At 35.9% G+C, this 27,603-nt stretch overlaps 1 protein-coding gene across 1 annotated transcript in view; it reads right to left on the bottom strand.

Annotated features, from left to right (window-relative positions):
- Positions 1-27,603, bottom strand: part of DST (dystonin) — a 215,528-nt gene that overhangs the window by 142,718 nt on the left and 45,207 nt on the right. Inside the window, exons 24-32 of the mRNA XM_070932929.1 lie at positions 27,174-27,367; positions 25,282-25,444; positions 24,504-24,587; positions 23,609-23,716; positions 21,258-21,356; positions 16,246-18,927; positions 11,789-11,923; positions 8,395-8,483; positions 7,966-8,101 (exon numbers count right to left, since the gene is read on the bottom strand). Of these exons, the coding sequence (XP_070789030.1) occupies positions 7,966-8,101; positions 8,395-8,483; positions 11,789-11,923; positions 16,246-18,927; positions 21,258-21,356; positions 23,609-23,716; positions 24,504-24,587; positions 25,282-25,444; positions 27,174-27,367 (3,690 nt within the window). The remainder of the gene's footprint in view (positions 1-7,965; positions 8,102-8,394; positions 8,484-11,788; positions 11,924-16,245; positions 18,928-21,257; positions 21,357-23,608; positions 23,717-24,503; positions 24,588-25,281; positions 25,445-27,173; positions 27,368-27,603) is intronic.

Genomic DNA, 27,603 nt, shown 5'->3' with positions numbered 1-27,603 from the left:
TCATACAAAATTCACTTAACAACTATCTTGCTTAGCAACAGAAATTTTGGGCTCAATTGTGGTCGTAAGTTGAGGACTACCTGTACCTGAATTTAAAAGCGAGGTAATATCAATTTACAACCATAAATTTGTGATCAAATATTTCATGTGATTTTACTCTATTATATTTTAAACTGGGGATTATTGTAAGGTAATGTCTCCAACCAGAGCTTTGGAATTGTGTGAATTTTTAAAAAATAAGTAAGTAAGTAAGTAAGTAAGTAAGTAAGTAAGTAAGTAAGTAAGTAAGTAAATGAACTTACCATTTCAGAGTCTACGGCAAAGACTATTTGCTTTGCTCGGTTTGAAGACATTTCACAGACCACAGAGAATTCCTTCTCTAAGCATTTATAGCTTTCTTTTAGATCTTCCAGTTCCTGCTGTGCAGAAACATCTGTGGAATGTAATTTCAGAAAGTCTTCTGCCAACTTCATATCTTTTCGCAAGGTGACAGCAAACCCCGCAAGTCCTGATTCAAATGCCTATATGTATAAAAAATAAAGTACCATATAGTAACATGACATGAGAATAAAAGTAGATGAATTCTATTCTTCATTCTATTAGTCAGAATTAACTAATATCAGGGCTAAAACAAATTTGTATTGCCTATCAGAAAAAAGGAATAAGGAAACTGACTCCTGGGTAATATTATCACAACTCCAGGGGTGAAATGCTCCCGGTTCGGACCGGATCGCGTGATCCGGTAGCAATGGAGGTGGGTGGTTCGGAGTACCGGTACCAAAAATATCTGCCCCCCACCATGCCCAGCTGAACCGTGCAATAATCAGAGGCTTTCTTTTTATTTTTAAAAGCATTTTTCTACAACCTCTTTGGCCAAAAAACTGCTTTTAAAAGTAAAAAAATGCTTTTAAAAGCCTGACGATCCCAGCTAAGTTGCCTGATCGGCAGAGGCTTTTAAAAGCATTTTTTTACAACCCCTTCGGCCAAAGAAAAAATAGAAAAAATGGTTTTAAAAGTGTAAAAAAAAAAAAAAAGTTGGCCACGCCCACCTAGTCACATTACCCACCACCACCAAACCACGCCCACAGAACCGGTAGTAACCAATTTTACATTCCACCGCTGCACTACTCCTACTAAAAATTGTAAGTTTACACATTAACCTTTCTTTACATGAAAATGATATAGTGCATAAACACATAATTCAAATAGGGAAGACCTGGATTGAAATCCTATCCTAGTCATATAAGTTTGGATCTTGTAAGCCATATACATTTTTTAAATAAACAAACATTTCTATACTAATCCTACTTTCTATGAAAACCAATAATTTACCTCTAATTGCTCAAGTTGTATTTTTAGAGCTTCCAAGTCATTACTGATGGGCTGCAGATCATCTAAGAGAAATTTCATATCTTGGACTATTATCAAGTGCCTCCCCAGGTTCTCTGTGTAGCAAGAACAGGGCTGCAGAGCACTGGATAACTGGAAACATTATTGAACAACAGGTCATTTTAGCAAAACTATTTATAAAAGCAATTCATCTGCATTTATTATTATTCCCATTAAAACAAACTCTTTACAGCTATAGTTTAAAATAAGCCTGGAGGATCAACTTAATTGTTTACCAGTGATCCTACAATACCAATAACTAGAGAGCATTTACATTTCTTTATAGGGAATTTAGAATAGAATAGAATAACAGAGGTGGAAGGAACCTTGGAAGTCTTCTAGTCCAGCCCCCTGCTTATGGTTACCCTTCAGTTTTGACATGTTTGATGAAATGGTACAGCCAAGCTACTCAAACAAAACATGAAAAACGTACAAATTGCTGCTCACCGTGCTTGTTGCCACAGATCCTGGAAAAGATTCCTTCATTTCCAAGGCATGATCACAAAAGTATTCTCCTGAATGGTATAGCTCCTTAGCTGGGTTCTTTGAGCAGGCAACTGATTTTAATTCTGAAGCATCTTTAGCTCCATCTGGGTTTGGACCTAATTGGTCAAGCTGAGAAACTATTTTCACCTGATTCCTTTCAGTCTGGTTTTTGTCGCTGATGATTCCATGTTTGCCATTATTTTTAGGATTAGAATGATCTTGCTTCAGGATATCAAGGAGGAGATCAGGACTGCTATTATCAAGCCAAATATCTGGGGGAGGATTGTGTTCATTTGCACTGATGCAAAATGGATTGATCAGAACGGCTGTTTTGGCAACATTGTTTTCATCTTTGATATCAGATTGATTAGACTGTTCTTGATGCATATGATTAACTGTTTTAAATACATTTTGCATTAAAGCCTTTGTGCCAGTATAACCTAAAGATTTATCTTCTTCATTATAGTGAATGCAGAAATCGTCTATTCTGTTTTTAAGTATATTTGGTAAGGTTTCATGCAATGTAGCAGAGACATTAGACAAATGTATTTTCTGATCCTCTATTAGAGGAAAATCAAGTGAACATGTTTCTTTCGGTGATAATTGCACATTGTTCTTGGTGGCTTTTTGTAAGAAAGTAGAATTATTATCTTGAATGTCCTCTACCTCATCATTTTTTTCACTACTGTGATTAACAAGTATTTCATGCTCATTTGGTTTTGTACTAGGACAGCTGTTACCCATAGTGCCTAAAGTATCAAAAAAGGAGCCCACTGTTTGCAAATGTTCCTTACAACCCATTCCAACTTTGTTAATTACTTCTTTAAAAGTTTTATTTTCCATAATATCAAAGCTTTCCAATTGGAGATTTTCATGATATAATTTGGAATGTCCTTCTCTTCCTTTGGTGTCATTCATTTGAATAGGTTCTGGTGTATCTGATGTCAGAATCTGGAAACTCGGTTCTTCAGAATGCTGTTTTGTTTGGGCTTTTTCAGTTTCCATTCCATTCTTATTGCCTCTTTCAATTTCCAGGACGTCAGATGAAACTCCCTGTTGCAGCACTAGGATATCCTTGGTTTTGATATTTTGTGCACACTGCTTTAAGTAAGTAGAAAGACCAACTACTTCATCACTGTCAATAGTTACGTCTGTAGCCAAGCCACTAGGTTGTACAAGAGATTTAGCTTCATTTGAAAACTGATCGAGACTCGGGTTCTCCTGACATGAGGGAATAGTTTCATAAGTGTTTTTAACACCCAATGAACAATTCTTTGGCAAGCTTCCATCTGATTCCCAGCTACTATCTTCCCACAGAACTCCATTTTTATTCTGTTTCCCATCACCCATGATATCTTGTGCTAATTGTCTTTCATTTACTCCATGACTTTTCTTACAACTCAGAAATGACACTGCTTTTACATCTTGCCCGATTGCCTCGTTGTGCTCAGAGGGCAAAGTGTTTTGAAGAACAATGTCTGACTCAGCCTGAACATCTTTTGTTCCAGTGGCATTCCCTGAAGCCACAGTATGACTGCAGTATGCTTCAAACTTTCTTTCTAAGAAAGGTTCCAAAACCTTTTCAGCATCTTTCTGGCTTTCACCTTTACTTTTATCATTTGTTATACTTTGACAGTCATCGACATTGTTTCTTTTAAAACACGGTAAGCCATTTTTCAGTTCTACTTGCAAGTTGCAGTCATGATGAGTAAAGTTGCCTTCTGCTGTTTTTCGAAACTGTTCTCTCTTGTCTTCTAAACACTGGCTGCCAGTGCTTATACCCTGGCACTGTGCGTAATGCATTTCCATCACTTCCTCATTCTCATAATCGGTCTCATCAGAAGTATAATAATCAAAATCTACATAATCGTAACTATCAAAGTCATCTTCACTTTCCTTATCCTTATTGCCTAAGTAATTATCTACAGAAATGCTTTCTTGTTCGGTATCATCAAAATAATTTTCTTCTTCAGTACTACTCTGCTCTTGCCTACCTTGTTTTATTTCGGCTTCATCCAATTTTCTCAGGGAGGTAAAAACCTCATCTCTTTCTTTTTCCCTCCATTCCTTATCTACATTTCCAGTCCCTTCTCCCTTCTCTTCCTGAACAGTGCCTCCACTGAATGGTTTCTTACTCAAAGTTTCAGGTGTATCATCATTATCCAATTGACCATTGGAGCATAGAAAACTCTCCTCTTTCTCATGCAGAAGATATTTTGATGCTTCTTCTATTGGTTTATCTACAGCAATTTTAATACACTGCACATCATCACTGGCTTCTGGAATAATAGTTCCCTTATCTGTAGAGGACCTACCTGTATCAACTTCAGCCGTATTATCAACAATAGCATCACTATGATAATTATGTATGCTGCCATCTTTATGCTGAGCTATATCACAAAGGCCTTGACTATCTCTGTATTCATTACTACTTTCCAAATGTGGAATGATACATTTTCTTTCATCCTGTGTTTCACTAGGTTTACTATTGCTGCCTTCTAGACGTAAGTAATTATCACTCACAGATGGTTCATTAAGTAATCTAAGAGGGCTATCTATATTGACAGGTGAGCCATCAAGAAATCCAGAACTGATTCCTGCCAATGTTGTACCAATATTGCCTTCCATTGGAAGGCCAGTATGAGTGATAATAATATGATCTATCTGAAAGGGCTCAATGGATGTAACATCACATTCTGATGGTGGAACTCTATAAGATTTAGTACAATAATCATGCAAAGTTTTACTATCTATGTTACTCTCATTTACAGGTTTGTCATTGATATTAATATTGCTCTCCAGAGATTCATTTCTTTCAGTTTTAATCTGTTCTTGATTTATCAAAGCGATGTTGTCTTTCAATGGTTGATCATCCTTAGAAAAATTATTTTCCATCACAGATGTCCAATGGCTATTCATACAACTATCTAATAATAGGTTATCAGGAGTAGGCTCTCTAGGTTCCAAAGGAGATACTCTGTAATTATTATTATCGGATGCAGCAATGATGTTAGCATCTGACTGTAATATCCATTTTTCATTACAAGCCCCTAATTCTTCCTGAGTAGGCTCTTTTAAAGATTTATCTCTAGTTTTCACAGTGGTAAGTAAACTATTCTGGAAATTAACTTTTTCTTCATCTTTTATTAATATAATTTCTTCATTATCCTGCAGAAAGTGAGGTGAACATTCCTCAGTGTTGTTTGGTTGTTTTCTTCCATTAATAAATGCTGAAGGATTATTTATATCCAAAACATTATCTACGCTACCTAAAAGATTTTCATTGCCACTCTCATTTTCCCTGTCTATCATGCATATGCCAACTTCATTTCTGCTTAAAAGAAGATTTCCTTGCAAATGCTTATCAAGGGACTCTTTTGCCTCATCAGCTTTAGCACATGATTGGTTAACTAAATTCTGGTGAACTTCTTGAAATTCCCCCCTGTTATTGTTGCTAAGCATACTTTGGATACTTGTCTCTTGACCTAAAGCACTGCCAGTAACAGAGTTAAGTATTATATTTTTAGGCAGTTGCTCAAGATATGGACCCTCCCTATTTTCAGAAGATTCACAAAATTGTTCTTCAGTTCCAACTGTAATGCATTCAGGGTTCTTGTCATCCATTAACAAACTGGCAGCCTCATTTAAGTCACCACAATGCAACAAAAGTCTCTGGCCTGTATTTGCATCCATATAACTGTTTATCATTAGGTAAGACATGAATAGCTTTTGATTCTGTTGTGAGTGGTGACTTGTGGGTTTGCTGGTGTTCAGATGTTCAATGTCCTTTCTTTGTTCACTCTGTGTAGATGGATGGAATTCATAAAACGAGAAACATCTTGCAGACCTTTTCAATGGGAATGGCACATTATCCCCATTTGGCAATTCATCAGGAAGAGTAATATTACTCAAAATGGATAAAATGTTACTATCTATAATTCCTTGCTGGGCTGCATTATTTAAGCTGATTACTTCAGAGGTTTCTGGAATATATAGTGCTGCTATTTTTTGCCTCCCATCTAAAATTTTGCAGGCCAGTTCGTTAGATATCATGCCTTGATGCAAAGATATAGATACAGGGAATATTTCACCACTGTGTGGCCAAATGAGTCCTAAAAAACCTTGCTGTGCCTCTAACACCAGCAAGGCACAAGTAGAAGAGATCAGGTTGCACTGCACAGCTTCATCTACAGTCAAACGTTTCGGGGAGTTCGGTGATAGGATTCCACCTGTTTGAATTTGACGAGTCAAAAGAGCACAGGCAGTATCTTGATCTATAACTCTTTCTCTCATTGCTTCTTCGACAGTCATCCTGTGATCTGAATTGGGATCAATTATGCCCCCAGAAAGTAGCTGAGCATCTAACAGCCTGAACATAGTCTCCTTCTCTATGAGTCCTTCATGAGCTGCCCTCATAACAGTTATTTTCCTTCCACACGTTAGTGTTATTTTGCTTCTTTCTTGAAGAGCCACTGGTAAAAACCTTAAGCTTGTTTCTTTGTGTACGACAGTTCTTTCAAGCAATTCCTCAAATGATAACTTTTCTGCAGTATTGGGATCAATAAGTTCTCTAGATCTGTCCTGGCTTTCTAGGATCTTAGCATATAGCGTGCCAGAAATCAGGTTCTTTTGGAAAGTTTTGTGCAAAGTTAGTGGTTCTTCTGTGCCAGCTATTTTTAGGTATCCTCCAGAAAGCTGGATCTCAAGAATTTTAACAGCCAAAGATTCTGAAATGATTCCTTGCTCCAAAGCAGTCACAACTGGGATTGTGGTTGCACTCAGTTGCAAAATAACCTTCTTAGCGTTCTGCAAACCTTGCAATTCCGATGCAACTTGTTCATCAACAAGTTTAAGGGTCTTTGCTTGTTCAAGATCAAAATTCCTTCCCAAGGTAGGTGAAATTAAACCAGATAAAATAATCTGCCTCTGAAGTAATTGGATTCCAGTATCATAGTCAATAAGGCCTTTATAAATTGCCTGGAAGATTGAAAACATCTCTCCGGTAGTCGGATCAATGATGCCAGCTATGACTTTGTCTACCTAAGAACATAAAAATACATTTTTTTTTTCAGTATCCAATAAATATTAAAACATGAAATCTCTGAATTTAAATACTTATCTGTAGACGGCAATAAAAATAATTTACTTACCAGATTTGGAGCAAGACTGTGAATGTTAGCAAGTCAATGCAGAAATGATCTATGTCAGTGATTCAACTGCACATGGTGTGATACAAGATTGAGACATGGCATGCATCAGCAAACCAAAAGTCTATGTTCTGCACACATCAACAAGGTTAGTGGAATACAAGAGCCAATGGTCATAGAGTGAGAGAAAAAGACACGTTCCTGGAAGACAAACTGTCATGCCATCTATGTGGTTGGTGAGAAGTTAAGGATATTCAGAAAATAGTGATACCAATAGTCATGCTACTCATGTTTACAGCATACAGCACTTTTATGTCGACACCACTGTAACCACCTAAATGCATTGCAATTGGTTTGCATTGAAAGTCATCCATTAGAAACATTTAATGCACATGTGAAAGATATGTTTTTTCATATATTAAATATATTTATATATATTGCATATATTAACTGACATTTTGTAATACTTTTTACAGATCATGATAGGCCTTAAAGGTATTTATCTCACAGTTAGTGAGAGCGCCCTTTCAAAAGTATGTAACCAGCTGAAATTTAATGAACTTTTGAAATAAATATACAAAGCAAGAAGTATAATCTACCAAATTTTTGCAGGGTGTCAGGGTTCTGAAACAGAATTTGTAAAAGATGGGTTTTAAAAAGAAAGGTAAGTGATGTATGATTTTTTTTTTTGTTCTTAGTTCATGCAAGACACAAATTTAAAGATTTATTCATATATGTATGACTATATTTTCCTTTTTATACATTCAGTAATAATTCTTATTACACAAAAAATACTGAAAATTCTCATTTAGTCTTCCTTTTGTCCGATGTACACAATTTAATGCAGGATTTAAAAAAATAGTATTAATATACAATTCAATACCCATGCAATAAGTAAGGTTTAGACCATACATGATCATCAGTAATATAGGTTTTAGGCTACCTTTGCATCCATGTTTTCATCTTCTATATTTCTTTCTTCCTCCAACTGTATCAAACCTTCATTGGATAAGAGTTTGGAACACTCTTGCAAGGACTTTATATGATTTTCCATTTCGTTTTTCTCATCATTTGTCATTCTATAATACAAATTAAAGGTACATATGTGATTTTCAAAAATAGATTGCAATAGCATAGAATAAGAAGCCATGATTCTGATAAATCTTGGCTTACCAACAACCTGAACACTAGGATGGTTCACAACAACATTCCAAAAGCACTTTGGTATAGGAAAGACCAAAGTTCCTTTTAAAATTAATTCAAACCCCTTTTCTTAAGTTTCAGAAACTATACTATTCAACATATCAAAAGGCTAGATGCTGTTATAAAGGTTGAAATAGCATCATTACATTTCAAAATAAGTGTAACGTACTTGTCACCATGTTTTGCTAAAAATATCTGTGTTCCTTGCAAAGCCTCTGATAGCTGTTCTTTCTTGGCTGATAATTCATCAGAAGAAATCTAGAAAATAAGATAGTACATTCAAATATCTACAAGGCTCTTATAACAGACTTAAAATGTACTTTAAACAATATAAAATATTTTAAGATTAAGCAAAAAAAAATGTGTATTTGAAGTATATTCACATTTGATATTAATACAGAATAGATTGCCATGCCTGCTTTGTCCCCGAATTAATTTCTTGTTTTTGAACAAGCCAGATCATACTGTGTGTACATATACAGACACACATATACACATACAAAAATAAGCCTCTCATAGATGTGCTAAGATGGGCATTCTTGTATCTTTTTTCCTTGGGAACAGAAGCCAGGAACTTAAATCAAAACTTAGAACTGAAATACCCTAACATATGCTTAATTAGGAGAGCAATCGCACAGCTAATTTAACAGGAAGCAAAAACAGTGAATTATGAATGTAAAGAAATATTAAATAAATAAGCATGTACTAATTATGCCTCTAATTTTTTTCCCTAAACTGTTCTGGTTTTTGCTTTAGGTGGCTTTTAGGTAAGCATATATTGTCAAGTGAGAACAGGCTGATTATTTATTTGTATTTCACCTTTATTATTTTTACAATTTTATTATGATACTAAAGTGAATACACTCAATATTCAACCTATAGTTGAAGATAATTATGCATCTCAAAAGCTTATTTCTAGTTTTGTATTTTTTACATTAGCTGGAGGAATATAATGCATCACCAGGCAGAATTTTTGTTTACCTGTTTGGGGGAGGTGGAATGCAGGAATTACTATGACAAATTAGGATTTTGATATTTCATTTATGACTGATTCTAAGTCAAGGGTTGTAATTTATACCAATCATCAGTTCTTCTTAGTTAAAAACAAAGATTGAATTAACTTTGACAAATCTTTTCCCAAAATGGACTGGAGCCAAGTCAAAGATGTAATTTATCAAACACCTCGGACCTCGGACATATTAATAAAAACTCTTTTTGAAGAACAAACTACAACTTTCCCTTTGGGGTTCAATTCTGAGATACACATAATCTTTTCTACTGGAATTTTTACTTCATGGCTACTATAAGCCTATCTTGGACATAGCTTGAAAATGAAGAACATTAACATGAGATAGAAGAACTTGTAGATCTGAATGACTAAGCTTTTATTTGCTATTCTCCAGTCTTCTTATCTTTAATTCACTTTTGCCTAATGTGACTGACAGAAGCAAAACATTAGATGAGGTGCAGTCTAAGTGCAATTGAAAGCTTACGCAGTTCATAAGCTTTTCAAGTGTTCAAATTAATTTAAAATTATTATAGTAATTGCGAAATTGCTCTGAGCACTAAGTGGAATATTTCATTCATTGTGGAAGGACACTATCCACTAGGTGCCTACAACAGTCATAAAAATATATGCTAAAAGAATACTTGCTGTAGTTCCAAATATTTTTCTTACATAACCTAACAGTTCTACGAAAAGACCTAATAATGTCATATAAATAAAGGTGGAAACAGTCCATAGCCATCCACAATCCGTATTACTACTGAAAGTATTTCTTTGTAAATGACACTCTGTCAGGAGATTAGATTCTTACTATCCTTATCATGGTACATCACAACACTTACTTCAGAAAGCTGGGAGACAGTCCCTCTTAAAAAAGGGGCAGAAGAGCAAAGGAATATCCTTGTTTGTTAACACTGGAAGTAGCTACAGCTTTCTAGTTTCTAAAAAATGACTGTCCTGAATGATCCAGGTGAGCTAATTAAGGCACTAAAATAGACTCTTTGGATTGCTCATAGTGACAATCCGGGGCTATTCTCACAGGCCATGTTTTTTTTTTAAGCCACTCCCTTTTTCTTTTGTTTCTCTGAATGCTCCCAGCACTGAACTATATTTTGAAACTAAGGTATGAGGATGAATATAAAAATGTTCTCCTGATGGCTAATTCTGTGATGTCTGCACTGAAGAGTCTGATATACGGAGCACAATGAATATTCTTTGCTATCATAATATTGGTTCAATATAATCCTGAAGGGAGAAATCAGCAGGGGTAGTAGCCAAACAAATAATCATCTCTTTAATTACAATATCCATGATGACATTGTTTTGGATTTTTCAAAAGAAAAATATCGAGCTTACTTTCTTCTGACTATAACTGCTAAGATTTAAGATGAAATTTGAATCCAAATCTATAAAATATGCCTCCGTTACAGTAATATTCACTGAATGGATAGAAACTAGTTAAAAATCTTCTACTCATGCAAAAATCTGTAAGTATATCTAGCAAAAATATATCTATAATGCTCCATTCTTGGTTGAGAACTATTTTCTGAGGGAAACTTAGAATTAATATGTTCAATTTATGTATTAGGTAAAATTTTAAATTTTAACAAAAGGATATTTTAATTTAGTGTAAATTTAACTTGAATGGATTTTAGCAGAGTTCACACAACATTCTCTGCTATGATTTGTTTACCCAGATGTTGCTGAATAAATCAGAAGAAGCTGGGTTCGCAGACCATACTCTCCTTAATATGAAGGTTGATTCTTCCGAGGTTATGCAACAGAAACCAGTAATGTTAGATATGTGCTTCCTGTTATTTTGTTGGCCCTATGAAAATACCATGGACTGCTAAACTGTACTTTCGAATATACTGTTCTTTACTAAGAGTGGCAACATGTGATTCACATAACCAACAGGCCCTCCATGGTTAAAAAAAACCACGACACCCCAAAATTCACGTCTTTAAAAAAAAACCCGCCCTCCCCACAAATCATCCAACTAGGTTGACAGGGTTGGCCCTGACACTCTGGAGACATAAATTATTTTAGCAGTCATAACCCCTGTACCCCTCATTCCAGGTAGTTTCTTTTTTTTTCTTTCTTTCTTTCTTTTTCTTTTTCTTTCTTTCTTTCTTTCCTTCTTTCCTTCCTTCCTTCCTTTCTTTCGCGCAGCCACTTGCCAGATACCAGTTGAATTGAGCAGGTGCCTTCATGGCCCATTTCCAAAATCATACATCGACATGTTTTCTCTAAATGTTCACTACTTTATGGAATCATTACAAGTTTATTCTTTGAGAAAAGTGATGTATAAATCTAAGTACTAGTATAGTTGAATATAAATTTTATGAAAATTTGAAACCAAAGGAGAATGTTATTGGGACTGATATAGGGCATACAAAGAATCTTGCCTGAGACCCTTCAGCTTGCTGGTATGAAGAAATGAAATAATGTGCACGAGCCATAGTTGACTCCTTAGTAGAACCACAGACATGCAAAAATAAAACATTACAGATCCATGCAGCTGTTTATTACATACACTGAAGCAATGTTTTAATACCTGCTTCTTAAGAAAATCTGCTTTTTCAGCCCTTTCTCCGCTGCCTTTGTTGAGGCTCCTTGTGATTTCTGTAACCCATTTCAGTAAGTCCCCAGTTTTTTCAACATGTTCTTTCTTTTCTTCTTCCATTGATTTCTGATGAACAATGGGCATTACAAATACAGAAATATTTAAAACTGCTGAACATTAAACAATAGGTACAGACCAAACATAATTATTCTGTTAAGAAATGTATTGTCGAAGATGCCAGAGTTAAATAAACTTTATTTTTATCCCAGTTGCTGCTGTATCATTATGTATGGATTAAGGGGGGGGGATTAATATTTTTTTTAAAAAAAATCAACCTTTATTTGAAGGTTTTTTTTTTTTTTTAAAAATCAGGATAGTCATTATGATACATATGAACACATTCTTCTATACAGAGCTGATTCAATGCGTATGACAGAAACCGTTAGTCTCCTAACAATGGGAAGGAAAACTTTTATTAGTTAAACTGCAGCTTTTGCATTAGATATAAACTCACACCTGATATCATGCAGTTAAAGAAGTTATCACATTTCATTAATATAAAATACCTAAAACCCTTCCCATAGACAAAATATCATACAATTTTTATTCAGCAGGCGATAATTGATCCATCAGAAAGGAACCCATTTGACAGTTGTATAGCCATCTCCACTGATAATTTAAGGCTCCAATTAGAAGCAATGTAAAGACTCAAGTGCCAAAATAAAGAGAAAAATTCATTTTAATTGATATAACAGGAGTATAAAACAGTCCTTAAATTTTTTGACTGACCAATCTTAAATATTTAAACTACGATATAGGCCTCAGTGAATATAACTCATTATCAAGTATTTAAGATTGTACTACCTTACTTTGACAGACTCAGCTTAATGGAAATTTGCATCTTTTACCCTTTTTAATATATATTTTTTTCTTATAATTTGTCTATGAACCTCTGCAAGTTTATAATTCCATGTTTTACTATTCCCTGAAAATGGGCAGAAGTAGTTATGAAAATAAACATTTAAGTGTCATTATGAGAGAGTCTACACACTTAGCTCTCTACTGTACTTAACTTTGGTGGAAATCCTAAAATTCATGATTTTTTAATAACTTACACTGATTTGATTACAATGGAATATATTTTTTAAAAAAATAAATTTAAAAAGTTCAGCTGGAATGGCAAAAACCAGATTAGAATGAAGTGAAACATATCAATATAATTCATCTTTTTATAAGCTACTATTTTTATTTATAGAAAACAACAGCAACTGAAGCACAATCCAATCATAACTGAAGTACAGTTGCATTATGAGAAAAATTAAGCATGAATTTAAATCTTCCACAGAAACCAGTAAAACATAGAAATATCTAAATTTTATTGTGTTCTAAGGTAACAAGCATAGAGCAATACGAGATTTAGAGTATGCAAACAACCATATATAAGCAAAGCCAAACTGTGTTGCAAGGTTCAGGGATTGAGTGATTTTTTTCCCTCCACCATGTTGTACAATTATATAAGTGGGAATTATTTCTATGATGTGACAGTTTGGTCCCTTACCACAGAATAGAACTTTGTTCCAACAGAAGAGAATATTTATAGCTCGGGGTTGAACTGTGGAGTCCTTGGTGCAGTCTTTGAACTTGGCTGTAAACTTGCAAACATTCAAACTACCCAACAAGATAATGTCATCAGTGCTAGTGATTGTGGGGTATGCTCCCTGTTTACTCTTAAGAATAATCTGTTGTTACAAAAAAATTGTCTCAAAAAATAAACGGCTAGGTTAGTTTAATTACTGGGTAGAATAATAAAGCCTTGATATACCTGAGGTGATCAGCTCTGAGGCTTCTAGCAAGCGTAGCCCTGTATGGCAGTCAAAAATAGCTCCCTGGAGAGCTTCCTGATAGGTTAATTGCTTTTTTGTCTTAGGGCACATCAGGCTTTTTATGTAGAATTTATCATCTTGAGTTTTTGTGGCAGTAACAGCATCAATTAGGCCATTCTTGATGGCATCCTCCATTGACAATCTAGAATGAGAATTGGGATCTATCAACCCACCTGTCAAATGCTGATATTCCAAGCAGCGAGTGCCTACTTCTTTGTCTAGAAGGTTTTTATTTATTGCTTCGGTGACTGAGACAATACTGTTTGATAAAGGGTGCTTAATGCCAGTGAAGACCAATTCACATTGCTGAAGGTGTTTAGCACATGCCTCATCAATTAACTCCCTTTGCAAGGCTTCTGACATTGGGTACCTCTTTCCAGTCAAGGGATCAATTACCCCTCCTGTGCAGATTTGAGCCTCCAGACACCTCAGTGCAGTGTTCCTGTCCACCAGGTTTTTGCGAGAAGCTTTTGCAATAGCCATTCTTTCATTTGTCTCAGGCAGCCAGACCCCGGCAATGGGACTATGGAGATCGATATGTGGCTTGGAATTGGTCAACAAAATGTCACCAAGCTCACTAGCTGTAAGATGCCCTTCCTTGTATTTACTGACTGACACTCTGTCTATTTTGCCAGCAATTAAGGCCTCATCAATATTGAACTGCAGCCCCGTTTTCAGGTCTGTCAGAACAAAGTAAGAATTTCCACTGGCATCAAAGCATGTGGACTCTTTCCACTGAAATTCCTGTCTAGATAGCTCAAGGTATGTACTTTTGTCTATCAGGGACTTTTTATATGCCTCATAGGAAGTCATTTCCGCACCGGTGTTAATGTCAACCACAGATACCTTATGAATCTTTTCTGCAGATGGAGTGCTTATTTTCCTCTCCCCAACAGGAAGCAGGAAGCATTTGCTAGCTACATCAAGCACACACAATTTCAGCAGGTCATTATAATACATGGCTTGCCTGTTATTGGGATTCTCAAAGCTTTTTTTGTTACTGGAAGGTTCGTGTAAATATTTCAACATTGTGTTATTCAGCAACCCTAGCTCCACTGCAATCTCGGGAGAAATACGGACGCTTCTGACAGGGTCAATGACTCCCCCAGTGGCAATCTGAGCTTCAAGAATATTTTTGCCTTTTTGCCTTTCTAAGATTCTAGTTTCCACTGCTTGGTAAACAGACAGCTTTTTCCCAGAAAACAGATAACCTAAAACTGCCTTTTCTGCCTCCAGAAGCCTGGTTTTCCATTCATAATCTACCAGTCCGCTGATGACCGATTCATCCACTGAGAATTTTTTACCAGTTATGGGATCAATGATGAAACCTGTGGCAACCTGAGCTTCTAACAATGCTAGAGCTGATGTTTTATCAATTACTCTTTGTTTAGCTGCAGAAGCAAGAGAGATCTTGTTTTTGCTAGCTTCTATGTACAGCCCAGCTACTGCAGTAGGCTTTGTTAAAAAAATCTCAAGGTCTTTTTGCACCTCAGCAATGGCCTTCTTCCCTGAGTGGAGCTGTCCAGCTGTGGTCAAGTCTAGAAGCTTAACTTCAATCAACTGCCTGGCATTTACTTCCTCTCGGAGGCCTTGAAATTTTATTTTATCATATTCAGTAGGAATCTCCTTGGCTTGCTTCTCCTCTAAGGCAGTACTGATCTTTGAAACATCTTCACTTCTAAACCCTTCTGATGCTCTGTATCCCTCAAGAAGTCTTCCTTCATTACCAAATGTCTTGCCATTTTCTTGATTATATGTAGAAGCTTCAGCATGTACACCATACTGCTTGCTGTTCACTATCTGTAAACAGGAATTTTTTTTAACATTGTGAAGGATATTATATTTAGAAAGCAACATCATGTATTACAGTAAGTGGGAGGGAGGAATGCAGAATACAAACAGCAAATAAGCATCAGCCAGTTTATTAGTACTGACAATACAGAAGCTATATGAGCAAGAAAGCTGAATGGAAACACAGAAAAACAATAGAAAAAGAAAGAATATGCTTTAGTGCCTACGATTTAAATATTGCAACTGGTGATCTTTACTCCAGCTAATAGGTAGGTGTCACGATCCACAATAGTCGGACTGTAGCCAAAACTAGACATTGGTGTGTCCAAGGGAAAGTCATCTTTTACAAAGTACAAAAAAATCTATTTAAAAAATCTAAAAGGACAAAATACAAGCTTAGTGAAGAGTGAAAGTGCCACACAATAGAAGTGATAACTGGAAGAGAGGGAAAACATGCAGGGGGTTGAGGTGGGATTAGTAGAGAATCCTGAACAGAAACTTTTTTAGGAAGGGGCATTTTTGTTACAAATCTCATAATGTAGATGTTGATTTGAATTGTGCGTATTTATCTTTCTAATAATATATACACATTTAGCATTTTTAGCCAGACATGTAGGTGGAAAGTACATCTAAATAAATATGTTTTTTCTACGGATCTGATGCCACCTTTTAAATAACTAACTTTAACCTTCAGTAGAAGAAAAGAAAAGTGCTAAAGAATGCTTAAGGCAGAAAGTACAACGAAGGCCATAAATATCAAATTGTATGGTGTACCTCCAGCGGATGCAGTTGTTTCCCTAATCCCATTTCATAATTTTCTTCATGTCGTGAATTGAGGAATTTGCCATCTCTCAAGTTATCTATTTCTGATAATCTTGTGGTGGGTTTGTTGTTATCAATGCTGATTTCAAATTGTGTACTTGTTTGGGAAACATACTCCGAATACGATTGTTGGTTTACTCCACTTCCCAAAGAGTGAGCGATTCCAGACATCTGGAATGGCTTTTCTCGTGGCAATGAATCAGTGGAAACCATTTGCAATTTCTGAGCGAGTAGCTGTTCAGATTTACAACCTGTGCTGCTAATCTCAGTTTGCCTTCTTCTTAATAAAGGAGAAGTATTTGTACAGACTTTACGTTGTTCAAAATCTCTCAGAGAGGCATCTCCCAAGTAACCATAGTCAAGTCCTTTCAATCCAAAGTCCAACTGGACATTCTTTTTGTTGATCTCGTTCTGAAACAAACGCAACTGATTGGAGTGCTCTCTTTTCTGCAGATCTATTTGGTGCTTCAAGTGTTCCATTGTTCGTTTCTGCATTTGGAATTCCTCTTCTAGTTTGCGGTACTTCTGCAAATGTTCCATTTCTGCATGTTTCCCTTGTTGCAGCTGATCACGGCATTTTTGAAGTCTGTTCTGCAAATCTTCAATCTGAATCTGATACATTCTGATGTTTTCTTGAGCCATGTGTTTCTCTTGCTGTAAAGTGATGCATTCCATCCTTATGCCTGAAATGTCATTTTCAGCAATGTTGTGCGATTCCAAGAGTTTATCAAATTTCTTCTTAAATTCTTCGGCAGAATGCTTGTATTTAATTGACTCTTCCTGGAGCAATGCCATCTTTTTACGTGCCGTTTGCTCATCTAAAGTCTTCTGGTGGAAATCATCTTGCAGCTTCTTTATCTTATTGTTGAGTTCTTGAATATGAGCTTGTTGCTGCTGGATTTTCTGCTCGTTCATTTTAATTTCCATAGCGAATGTACTCACCTGAGTGTTTAAGTTTCTTAGCTCCATCTCAGTATTCATGTTATAAGTGATATCCCTGTCGCATTTCTGCTTATACTCATTAATTACATCTTTTGCATTGACTAACTCATCTTCTAATCTCTTGATTTTATCCAAGTGCTCTTGCTCAATTATGATCTGTTTGTGCAGCTCTTCATTTGTAACACGGAGTTGCTCCTTGAAGCTATCAACCAAAGCTTTTAATTCGTCATTTTTCCTGTCAATAATCTGTCTCTCCAGAACTATCCTCTCTGATTCAGTGTGCACTTCAGTCATCATAATTTTGGTTTCACTATTCCACCTGGTAAGCTCCTCCACCTTTTGCTTTAATTTTTCTACCAAGTGATTACTGTCGGCTAAGTCATCTTTCAGTCTTTGAATAGTCAGCTGGCTCTCTTTTTCTTCTCTTGTTTTTTGAAGCAATTGCTCCTGCAGTTTTCTAAATTGCTCTTGCAGATTGCTTGCTTCCCCTTTACATGATATAGTTCTCTGTTCAGCTATCATTTTCTCTTGTTGAAGAGAGGCAATCTGTGAACGCAACTGCTGAGCAATAATTTCGATTTCTGTGTGTGTCCTTGTCAATTCCTCCAGCTCCCTCTTTAACTGTGCCTTTTCCTTCTGAATTGACCTCAAGTCTTCTTGATAATTCATATTAATTCTTTTAAGTTCCATGGATTCTTGCATTATTTCTTCAGCTTTACCTGTGGCTTTCTGCAGCTGCTTGTCAAATTCTTTTAGTTGTTCCAAGTAACCTTGCTCAACCAGTTCTTTTTGGTCCAACTCTATTTTAAGGCGTCTGAGAGAATGATTGGCTTCATCTAGTTTTTCTTTTAATAAACGAGCTTTTTCTTCAGAGGATGCATTCTGTAGCTCAAGTTCATGAAGTTCGTATTTTAAATCCTTAATTATTTTTTCAGACTTCTTGTTGGCTACCGTTAGTTCATCTACTATTTGTTGGAATTCCTCTATGTTCTTTATGTCTTGCTTTTCTCTGAAAATGTCTGCGCAAGTTTCTCTTCCTATTATAGTAATTTGCCTTCTGATGTCAGTTATTTCCTTTTCTCTGAATTTGTTTTTCACTGAACTACCTTGCAGCTCGAGATCACGTTCCATTTCCTTAATTAGTTTCAAAAGCTTCTCTTCTTCAGCTGTTTTTTTCTTCAGCTCTTCCATTAAAGCCTTTTTTTGCTGCTCCAGGTCCTGAAGACTTGTGTCTTTCCTTTTTAAATGTTCTTCAAAGGTTTTTCGAATCATGTTGCTTTCTTCAAGTTGAATTCTGAAAGCCCTAAGGTTTTCTTCAACTGCATTTCTTTGAACCTCAGCTTTCAAAGTGAGCTGTTTCACACGTTCTAACTCCTGTTCTGCAGCTTCTTTCTCTTTAAGGACATCCTCTAATTCCATGGAAATTCGCTTCGCTTCTTGCTCAGCCTTAACTTTCTGAAGACAGATCTCTTCAGTTTTCTTCTGCTGCTTCTTTAATTCCCTTTCTGCATCTTCTTTGGCTTTTGGAAGTTCTTCCTCCAGCTGCAACTTCTGTTTCCTTATCTCCTCCAGAACCTTCTCAAGTTCACTTATTCTTGCCATAAGTTTCTTGTTCTCATTCAACACTGCTTTCTGCTGTTCTTCCAGGTTAGAAAATTCCCCACGTACAAGGGCCTCCTTGTTTTTCAAGGTCTTAAAAGTAAAAGAAGAAAGAAGTATTACTGTTTGTTTTAAAGCAGTACTGAAATGTATTGAAATGGTTAACACATGGTTGCAAATACTTACACTATTACCTACAGCATATTTCAGCAACACAGACTGCTGCCCACCACCACCACTGTCCCACTCAGAAAGACACCACAAGAGGAAAGAAAAAGCTGCAGTGAGGAGTCCACCAACTGATGTCCTCAAGAAGAATTCTCTGCTCATTCAGGACAAGAGCTGTTCAAGGATTGGAAGTTTCTGCCCCAAAGCAGACTTGCATGTGTCTCTGCTTGAAAGCTAATGTGGAATAACTTCTCAGCAATAAACATCATGCAAGGAAAAAAAAAAAGCATTTCGGCATGTTAGGGTTAGTTGAATACGAAAAGAAAAGTTTTAGTGCATAGGACAATTCTTGATTCAGTTTGAAAATACTTTCATAAACCTGATGGCCCTGAAAGCTGACTGAATTAGGGAATAAGCATATCTTTCTACTATAATAATCATTATTATTTTTTTAATTATTTTTAATAATTGAATTATTAATAATCCATGTAATAAATTTTTGTCATTTTTTCCTCTATCCAGATGAAAACAGAAGAACCTTATTCTAAAATTGTAGAGGTTTTTTTTTTTCATGTATATAAACTAGCACCAAGGTGCCAGTGCAAAGTCACCTTTACCCACGTCTGCTTCACTATTTAACAGAGTCACATTCAATCAAAAAACTATTTAAATAGAACTGAATTTCCATCATATCTCAAATGATTGTGATAAAATTTTACTTTCATATCCAATTTCTAAAGAAACAGTAACATGTTGCAGCACTATTTTTAAAATTTCATAATTATAGTTCCACTGTAAACCTCTAATTCTGGAAGCACAGGATACAACTAAGAATGTTTTTGTTAAGAGTTTGGATCTTGACTATTCAGAGTAAATCCACTGAAATTACAATTTTATTTATGCGTAATATAGGATTCACATTGCTGTACTTTATATGTAAATATAAACCAATTATAAATAAATGATTAGGCAAATCCACCGCATAACTTTTATAAACCTTACAAGGCCATTTGGAATTAGTTTGAAAGCAGTTAAACCCACAGGCATCCTATGACTATACTGTTCTAGGGAATGATCTTTATGATGGTTTCAAATTTAGATTTCTGACAGAAAATCACACTTTTTTGGCATAATCTCTGTAGGTTAGTTGCCCATCTCTTAATTTTAATTTCATTTTCCCATCAAAGATTCTACCAATGTTTATTATTTTTATTTATTGCTTCTCTTTATTATTTCTCATTGTGGTGTTTTTTTTTCACTCACAGCCGAACAACAGATTCAGAACCAGCCATACTCGTTCTACAAAGATTTTCTACAACTGTTTTGCTCGATATTACATATGGTGCGATGAATTAAGGAGCCTTTACTTGCATGTGACTTCGTCCAGACTCCCCCAGACTAATACCATTTCCAAAGACTAAATAATTTGACTTTATTGTTAGCTGTATTGTCAATATGATTTGTTTCTTCTGGTATGTTCTCTTTTTGTGGTCACTTTCTGGCCACACATTTTAAAATGGAGAATGGCTGCTGCTATTTATTTCTCCAACTTCCAACACTATAAATGAAGTTATTTCCTATGCCAAATTATCCCATAAAAGATATTTAAAATAGCAGTTTACTGACTGTTTAGGTCCAATAAATACGAAGTATGGTAAAGTTTTAGTAGATGATTCCTGTACATTGTTCTCATGATGACAATAAATAGTGTAATAGAATGAAAGAACTCTGATGAATTGGTCCAATCAATTGTTTACAGAATAGTATTTGTTTTTCTGAAAGGTGACTAAGCAAACTATTAAGTCAAAACTAGACATTCTGACTTGTTCATGAGAGATTGGGTTTCTCATTACCTGACAGAACTATATATGGAAAAGACAGATCATCAATTCCTTCTGCATCTTTAACAATGCAATAAAATTTATCTTTAACATAACTTTACATAAAGGAGTTAATTTTATGGATTGCTCTGTACCTGAGAGATTTCTATGAAGACCCAATACCACAGAAAAGTGTTTTAGCAACTTACAGGTGAAAAATAATCAGGTTGATGAGGAAGTTTTTAAATCAGAATTATTAAAGAGCCAGTATGGCATACAAAATGCATATAATATGCATTTATTACACCAGTTTCATATACTGCCTATAAATAACATAAAGCCGATAAAGAAATTCTGATATTTACATTTTCACCTAAAGGCATAACTGCAAGTTTATTGTTCTACTGTTCCTTTTGATAATATTTATTGACTTACCTCTTCCTCCTCTAATCTTTTCAAAGAGTCACCAGCAAACTTTATATACTGAGTCATCAAGGTTACCAAGGCTGTGTATCGTGTTCGTAAATCCATAAACTAAAATGAAACAGATGAATAGCTGAAAATGCAGTATTTTTTTAAATTTATGTTTTATTATTATTTGTCAAACACGTAAGATAACAGATATAAGTATAAACATGATTATGAACACAGGATAAGGATACGAGTAAATGGGGACAGTAGGACAGGGACGGTAGGCACATTGATGCGCTTATGCATGCCCCTTACAGACCCCTTAGGAATGTGGTGAGGTCAACAGTAGACAATCTAAGGTTAAAGTTATGGGGGTTTGGGGATGTAACCACAGAGTCAGGTAATGCATTCCAGGCATTGACCACTCTGTTTCTGAAGTCATTGTTTGCAATCGAGTTTGGAAGTAAAAAAATGGAAAGTAAACTCTGCCTGTAGCCTGGAGTTTGATCCTGATGGGCTTGAGGCTGATTCAGCTTTCCATCCTTTAGAGGTCAGTAAAATGAGGACCCAGATTGTGGGGGCAATATGCAAGTAATGCTGACATTGTAAATTGCTTAGAGAGTGCTGTGGGGTGATATATAAGCCTAAATGCTACTGCTGTCATGGAATTCATTTCCTAATTCTTAAATCCTCATACTTTAAACCACTAGCTTTAATAATCATATGCAATGCAGCCTAGCAGTGTTTTCTAAATGAGACCTCTTATCGTTCAGTACAGTGGAAAAGGAGATTTAAGATTCTAAAGGTGTAACAGGCATAGTTTGCATTAGCTCATTTCTATGTACCAGCAACACATGAATTTGGATATCTCAAACAATGTTCCTGGTAGTCATTTTCTAGGCTCTTCTAGCCACTGCAAAAGAGGCTGTGCTGCAGGCATCCTTAGTCATCTACTAAAACACTTTTTAAAGTCTGCACTGGCAAAACCAGTATCATTACCACTGTGGACAAAGTTAGAAGCTTACTTCTATCCACCTTCTGTAGGTAACTATTACGTGTTTTATTATTTTCTGGCCTTGTGATTGTAATAAAATGATCTGCCTGTTGTGATTATGCACTTTCTGTCAATGTGGCTTTCTCGGAGGCACTCTAGAACTATATCTAAATCACAGACATCAGAAGGGGCAGTCAGCTTTTAGAAACTGGGGCACTGAGCTAAGCCTCAAACAAGCTCTGGCCTTCTGAAGCTAAATCTAGCTCCCTGGTTAACTGGATGCATCAACTGATCCAGTTCTGGAGTTCATGCAACACACTTTCCCTTAACGGGAGTTAATCTAGTATGTCACAGAAACAGGACCAACATAGTTAATAACTATTATTACAAAAATAAAACTATGACATACAGCAAAAGCAAGAACTCCACAAGTTAGACCCATCTCTTAAAGATGTTAGATTAGAAACCAGGAGACACTGAATTCTAGTTCTTCCATAGGCATGAAAGCTGGCTAGGAGACCTTGGACCAGAAATTCTCTCTCAGCCTGACCACGTCGCTGGGTTATGGTTGTGGAGAAAACAGGAGGTAGGAAGTGACTTCAATCAAACAAAATAAAGATGGGGTATAAATTTGACTACTAAATAAACACTGAATATCTGAATTATTTGAAAATGGGAAAGATCATTTGCAGAAACTAAACTTTAAAAAACTATCATTAAAAAATCCTAACTAATCTTGATCAACTCCATTCTTAATCATTTTGATGTCTTGACTCCAAGTTTCTTTAGGGCTTAAATGTTAATGAATGACAAAATGATGAGAAGGAAGTGGCTATCTGCAATTTCATGTTGGAAAAAAAAAACCTGATCTTCCCTATATGTCAAAGACCTCACTAAGAGACAACAGTCAGATGAACATCTTCAAAACATGTCCTGACGTTCGGCTGCTAGGGTAACTTCCTTCATCTGGCTTCTGTTTATGTTGTAATTAACTGGGTAATTAGTTAAAGAGCCGCGGTGGGGCAGTGGTTAGAGTGCAGTACTGCAGGCTACTTCTGCTGATCACCGGCTGCCAGCAGTTTGGCAGATTGAATCTCACCAGGCTCAGGGTTTGTCTCAGCCTTCCAGCCTTCCGAGGTGGATAAAATGAGGATCCAGATTGTTGGGGGCAATATGCTGCCTCTGTAAACCGCTTAGAGAGGGCTGGAAAGCACTGTGAAGTGGTATATAAGTCTAAGTGCCAATGCTAGTGCTACTACCACTTTTGTGTAACTTTGGTTGATGGCTCTCCTTTTTCCAACCTCTGTCATTTAATGTTTTGCAATGTGAAGGCTAGGTCTGAAAACACATAAATAAGTAACTACTTAAACAAACAGCCTACCTCTTGTATAATGAAGTCAGAGGAGCTCTGCATCCTTCTGCGTTTTACAGGTGATTTTTGCTGGGAATCAACCATGGCTCTGTATGTCATTGTTTGCAATTCATAATCCTACCAAAAAAAGAGAGGAGGTGGGTGGGGTATCACACGTTCCCTACTAAGGATCTCTCTGAGAGTATAAATACAGTTCATAACAAAAGGCCATGATACGAGTGTAGTAAAACCTGAACATAGCAAGGGGTGAACAACTCCTCTTGAACTCTAGAGTTGCCAGAGCTGGGGAAAAAGCAGCTTCTATCATGTCATTGCATATTGCTTTGGTAATATAAAAAACATTTTCTCAGGATGAGGATGGTCATTCTTGCAACACCAATGAAGATCACTACACAAAGGGGATAGGAGTAATAATAGGAGAAAGCAGCCCCAAATTTCCAGATAACAACTACAGCAAAAAGACAACTGTGACAGTTTAATACATGTAGTTCTTGACTTCTGTTGCAATTGGGACTAGAATTTCCTTTGCTAAATAAGATATAGTTGTTAAGTGAATCATGTCTGGTTTTACAGCTTTTGCAACATTTATTAGGGGAACCACTGCAGTTATTAAGTGAATCACATGGTATTAAGTGAATCTGGCTTCTTCCACTGACTTTGCTTGCCAGAAATTGGCTGGGAAAGTTGCCAACCCCAGGATGCTGCAACCATTGTAAATACACGCTGGATGCCAAGGGCCCAAGTTTTGATCAAGTGATTTTGGGGATGCTGTGACAGTCATAAGTCACTTTTTTCAGTGATGTAATTTCAAACAGTCACTAAACAAATGGTTGCAAGTCAAGAACTACCTGTACACATGATTATTTTCACTTTGATAAGTAAACACACAGAATTGCAGGTTTACCTTCACTGCAGTTGAATACTGTTCTGAGTATTTCTGGCATTCATCTAGTTTGTTTTGTTTCATCTCTATTTCAGACACCAGCATCTATAAAATAAGTAGTGGCACTCAATATATAACAATGCTTTATAAAAAATATTTAAATGCATACATTTTATAACCTCCTCTTTCTAAATAACTTAAGTAAACCAATAGAGAAAAGCACTATGTTGTTTAGATCTACTAAATCTATTTATTTTTTTTGTTAAGAATTACATATGCTGTCAAACTATCTCAAATTATATGCTGACATTACAATACAGCATTTAAAACGAGACTGTTTTAAATAGTTGAAACGAACATTGCTATTTAGGTTAACTGGACTTTGAAAATGCAGGATAAAGAAGAGTATTGAGTCCTTTGCACTTTGGTGTTGGAGAAGACTCCTAAAACTACCATGGACAGCCAAGAAAACAAACTAGGAGATCTTCAACCAAATTAACCCGGAGTTCTTACTTGAGGCACAAATGACCAGAATCAAATTATGCAGAACGCCTAGCAATCTGGTAAAGTTTCTAAGGCTGAGAAAGACTGAAAGAGGAGAGAAGGGAATGGATTCAGTTACAGTAATGATAACAATGAGTTCACTGTGGGAAGACCTAAAAGATCAGCTTAGGAACAAATCCATGTGGTCGCTAAGAGGTAAAAAAAAAAATGATTCAATGGCACACAATCGATCAGTGGAGCTGAAATATTAATTCGGTTCATTTAAGGGATATTACAGAACTTTTCATGATTGTACCTTCTGCTCATTTAGCTGTTTCGCCAGAGCTTTACTGTTCTGAGGTGGGTTTTCCTGAAATTTTTGCTGTGTTTCTTCAACTTGCTTAATCCAGTTATCCAGTGCACCATAAGTATCTCTGTAGTACTTTAGTGATTTATTGATGGTCTCCAAGTCACGCAACCTATAGTTGACATGAGAGCCATTCAGAAATGAACAAATTGTTATTTTAATGCAACCACTGCAGTAACTGCTTTTTATAAAGATGTAATAATACTTGGCACATATTCTCCAGTTGTACAACACCTTAAGATAACTCATATTATTTTCTTCTTCGTGTAATAGATTGTTATTAACATAGGGCTGAAACTGAGAATCTGTGCTTGCCAGAGTTCACTAGTAAAATCTTTCATTAAGTATTTTTCTCAGGATTAATATAGAAGAACTGCAAAACTAGTAAAACAATATTTTGACATTTCAGTGAAAGCTTAACTTCTACAAGTGAACTAACATTATCAAGAAATTATCTTGTATAAGGGATATATACTAAGGAACAGGACATCTTTCCATAAAGACTAAAAATCAATATAGTGGTCCTTATTCTGTTTTTTGGGGGAGGGGGAGAAGCCTCTGCTTGTCCCTTGTTAGAAATGCCAGGCAGTAAATAACTTCAAAACAGAAATGATTACAAACTTTAAACTTATCTTGCAGTTCTGAACCACCACCACTGGAGGGCTATTCTCTGAACTTATTTCTCATTAGGTAAATTTTGGAACTGCAGTGTGGAAACCAGCAATAAACAATCAATATTTCTTCACGAGTTCACTTAAATTCAAGTTCATTGTAGAAAACACTATTCTGTCAATTATATCACACTGTATTGCAAATGAGTACATGGCAAGTTTTATATACCTGTTTCCGAGGCAAAGATATAAAAAATACTAACTACTAAGGAATAGTAGGCAATAATTTAATGTTATGCTAAATGCAACTGAACTAAAATGATAGGTATAATTAGTGGGGCTATACAGTGCTTTGGATTCAAAAGAAAAACTGGTGCTACAGTGGGAGCAGGGACCCTCATGTAGCATCCATCTCCAACTCATCAAAGCAGCTGCATTTTTTTCTCAGGATCACATGGCTGACCAGGAAAATAGATGTTTGAGGCATTTCAGATAGGTACTACACTCATAAAAATTGCAAAAGCATTCCTGGGAAAAGCCACAAAACCACTATTGCCTACAGTGATTTCCATTTCTATTACAGAGCCTCCAGATTGATTCAGTCTAATTGTTCATTATAGAATGCAATTAGTTTTGAAAACAATATTTCAAATGTAAAAACCTACCAATTACTTTTAATTAATGTCTACACACTTTTTATACTCTAAAAAACTGTAATAAATAGGTTTCCTTACTCCCTATTTCTTACTCATTCATGAACTGAAGTTCACCATTATTCTAATAAATGGCAGGCCCGGCTGCTTTAAGCCCAAGTTTGATCTAACATCACCGTAGGAAAAAAATGATGAATCCTCTCCCTAACAGATAATTTTCCTGAAGATCATAATTCCCTGACTCTTTTTTACTCAAGAGAGTCATTGAGAAAAGTGACCTGGGAGGAAAGTGAGGAAAAGAGCAAGCACAAGGTGACTTCAGCTTTTACTGACAGATAGATCTACTGCCATCCTACATACCATTTAGAGTTGACTATTTTGTCACATTCTTTCCAATATTATTTCTATCATGGTCAAAATGATGTCTTTCAAATTAATGGCTAAATGTAAATGCAGCTAAATGTAGTCGTTCTATTCATTACACATCTGACAGTTCAGTATCATGCAATGAGATTATTTTATACTTCCTTGATGAGTTGAGTCTTGTCAGTATAGTTTTTAAAAAGAAAATACCAACCTGTTTTCAATCTGAGAATGAACATTTTGCCACCTCTCAGTTAACTGATCTGCTTTCTCTTTGTGCCAGTCAAAGTCAAGATCACGCTCCTTGTGTGTTTTAAACATCTGATCACTAATTGCTTTTGCTTTCTGGAGTTCATCTTCTAAGGCATGGAATACTTCTCTTTTTTCATCAACTTCGGATCTCCATTGCTAATGAATAAATTATGTGATGACAAACAGACAATATTGTTCCTAGTGGCATCTTCCCAAATGCCATATTCAGGCTCCAAACCCAACCCTCTCCAGATGCATCAAATTGCAATTATTATTCTCAATCAACATGGTCAATCAATATGCCAGGTAAGGCCAATGAGAACTATAACTCACACATTTATGGATTAATAAATAAGAGAGGACTACTATATTATACATAATCACATATTTTA

Source organism: Pituophis catenifer, unplaced genomic scaffold (genome assembly GCF_029215685.1).
Source record: "Pituophis catenifer annectens isolate HBS135680 unplaced genomic scaffold, rPitCat1.0.hap2 SCAF_1, whole genome shotgun sequence".
Taxonomy (NCBI): domain Eukaryota; kingdom Metazoa; phylum Chordata; class Lepidosauria; order Squamata; family Colubridae; genus Pituophis; species Pituophis catenifer.
This window is presented reverse-complemented; position numbering and strand designations above follow the sequence as displayed.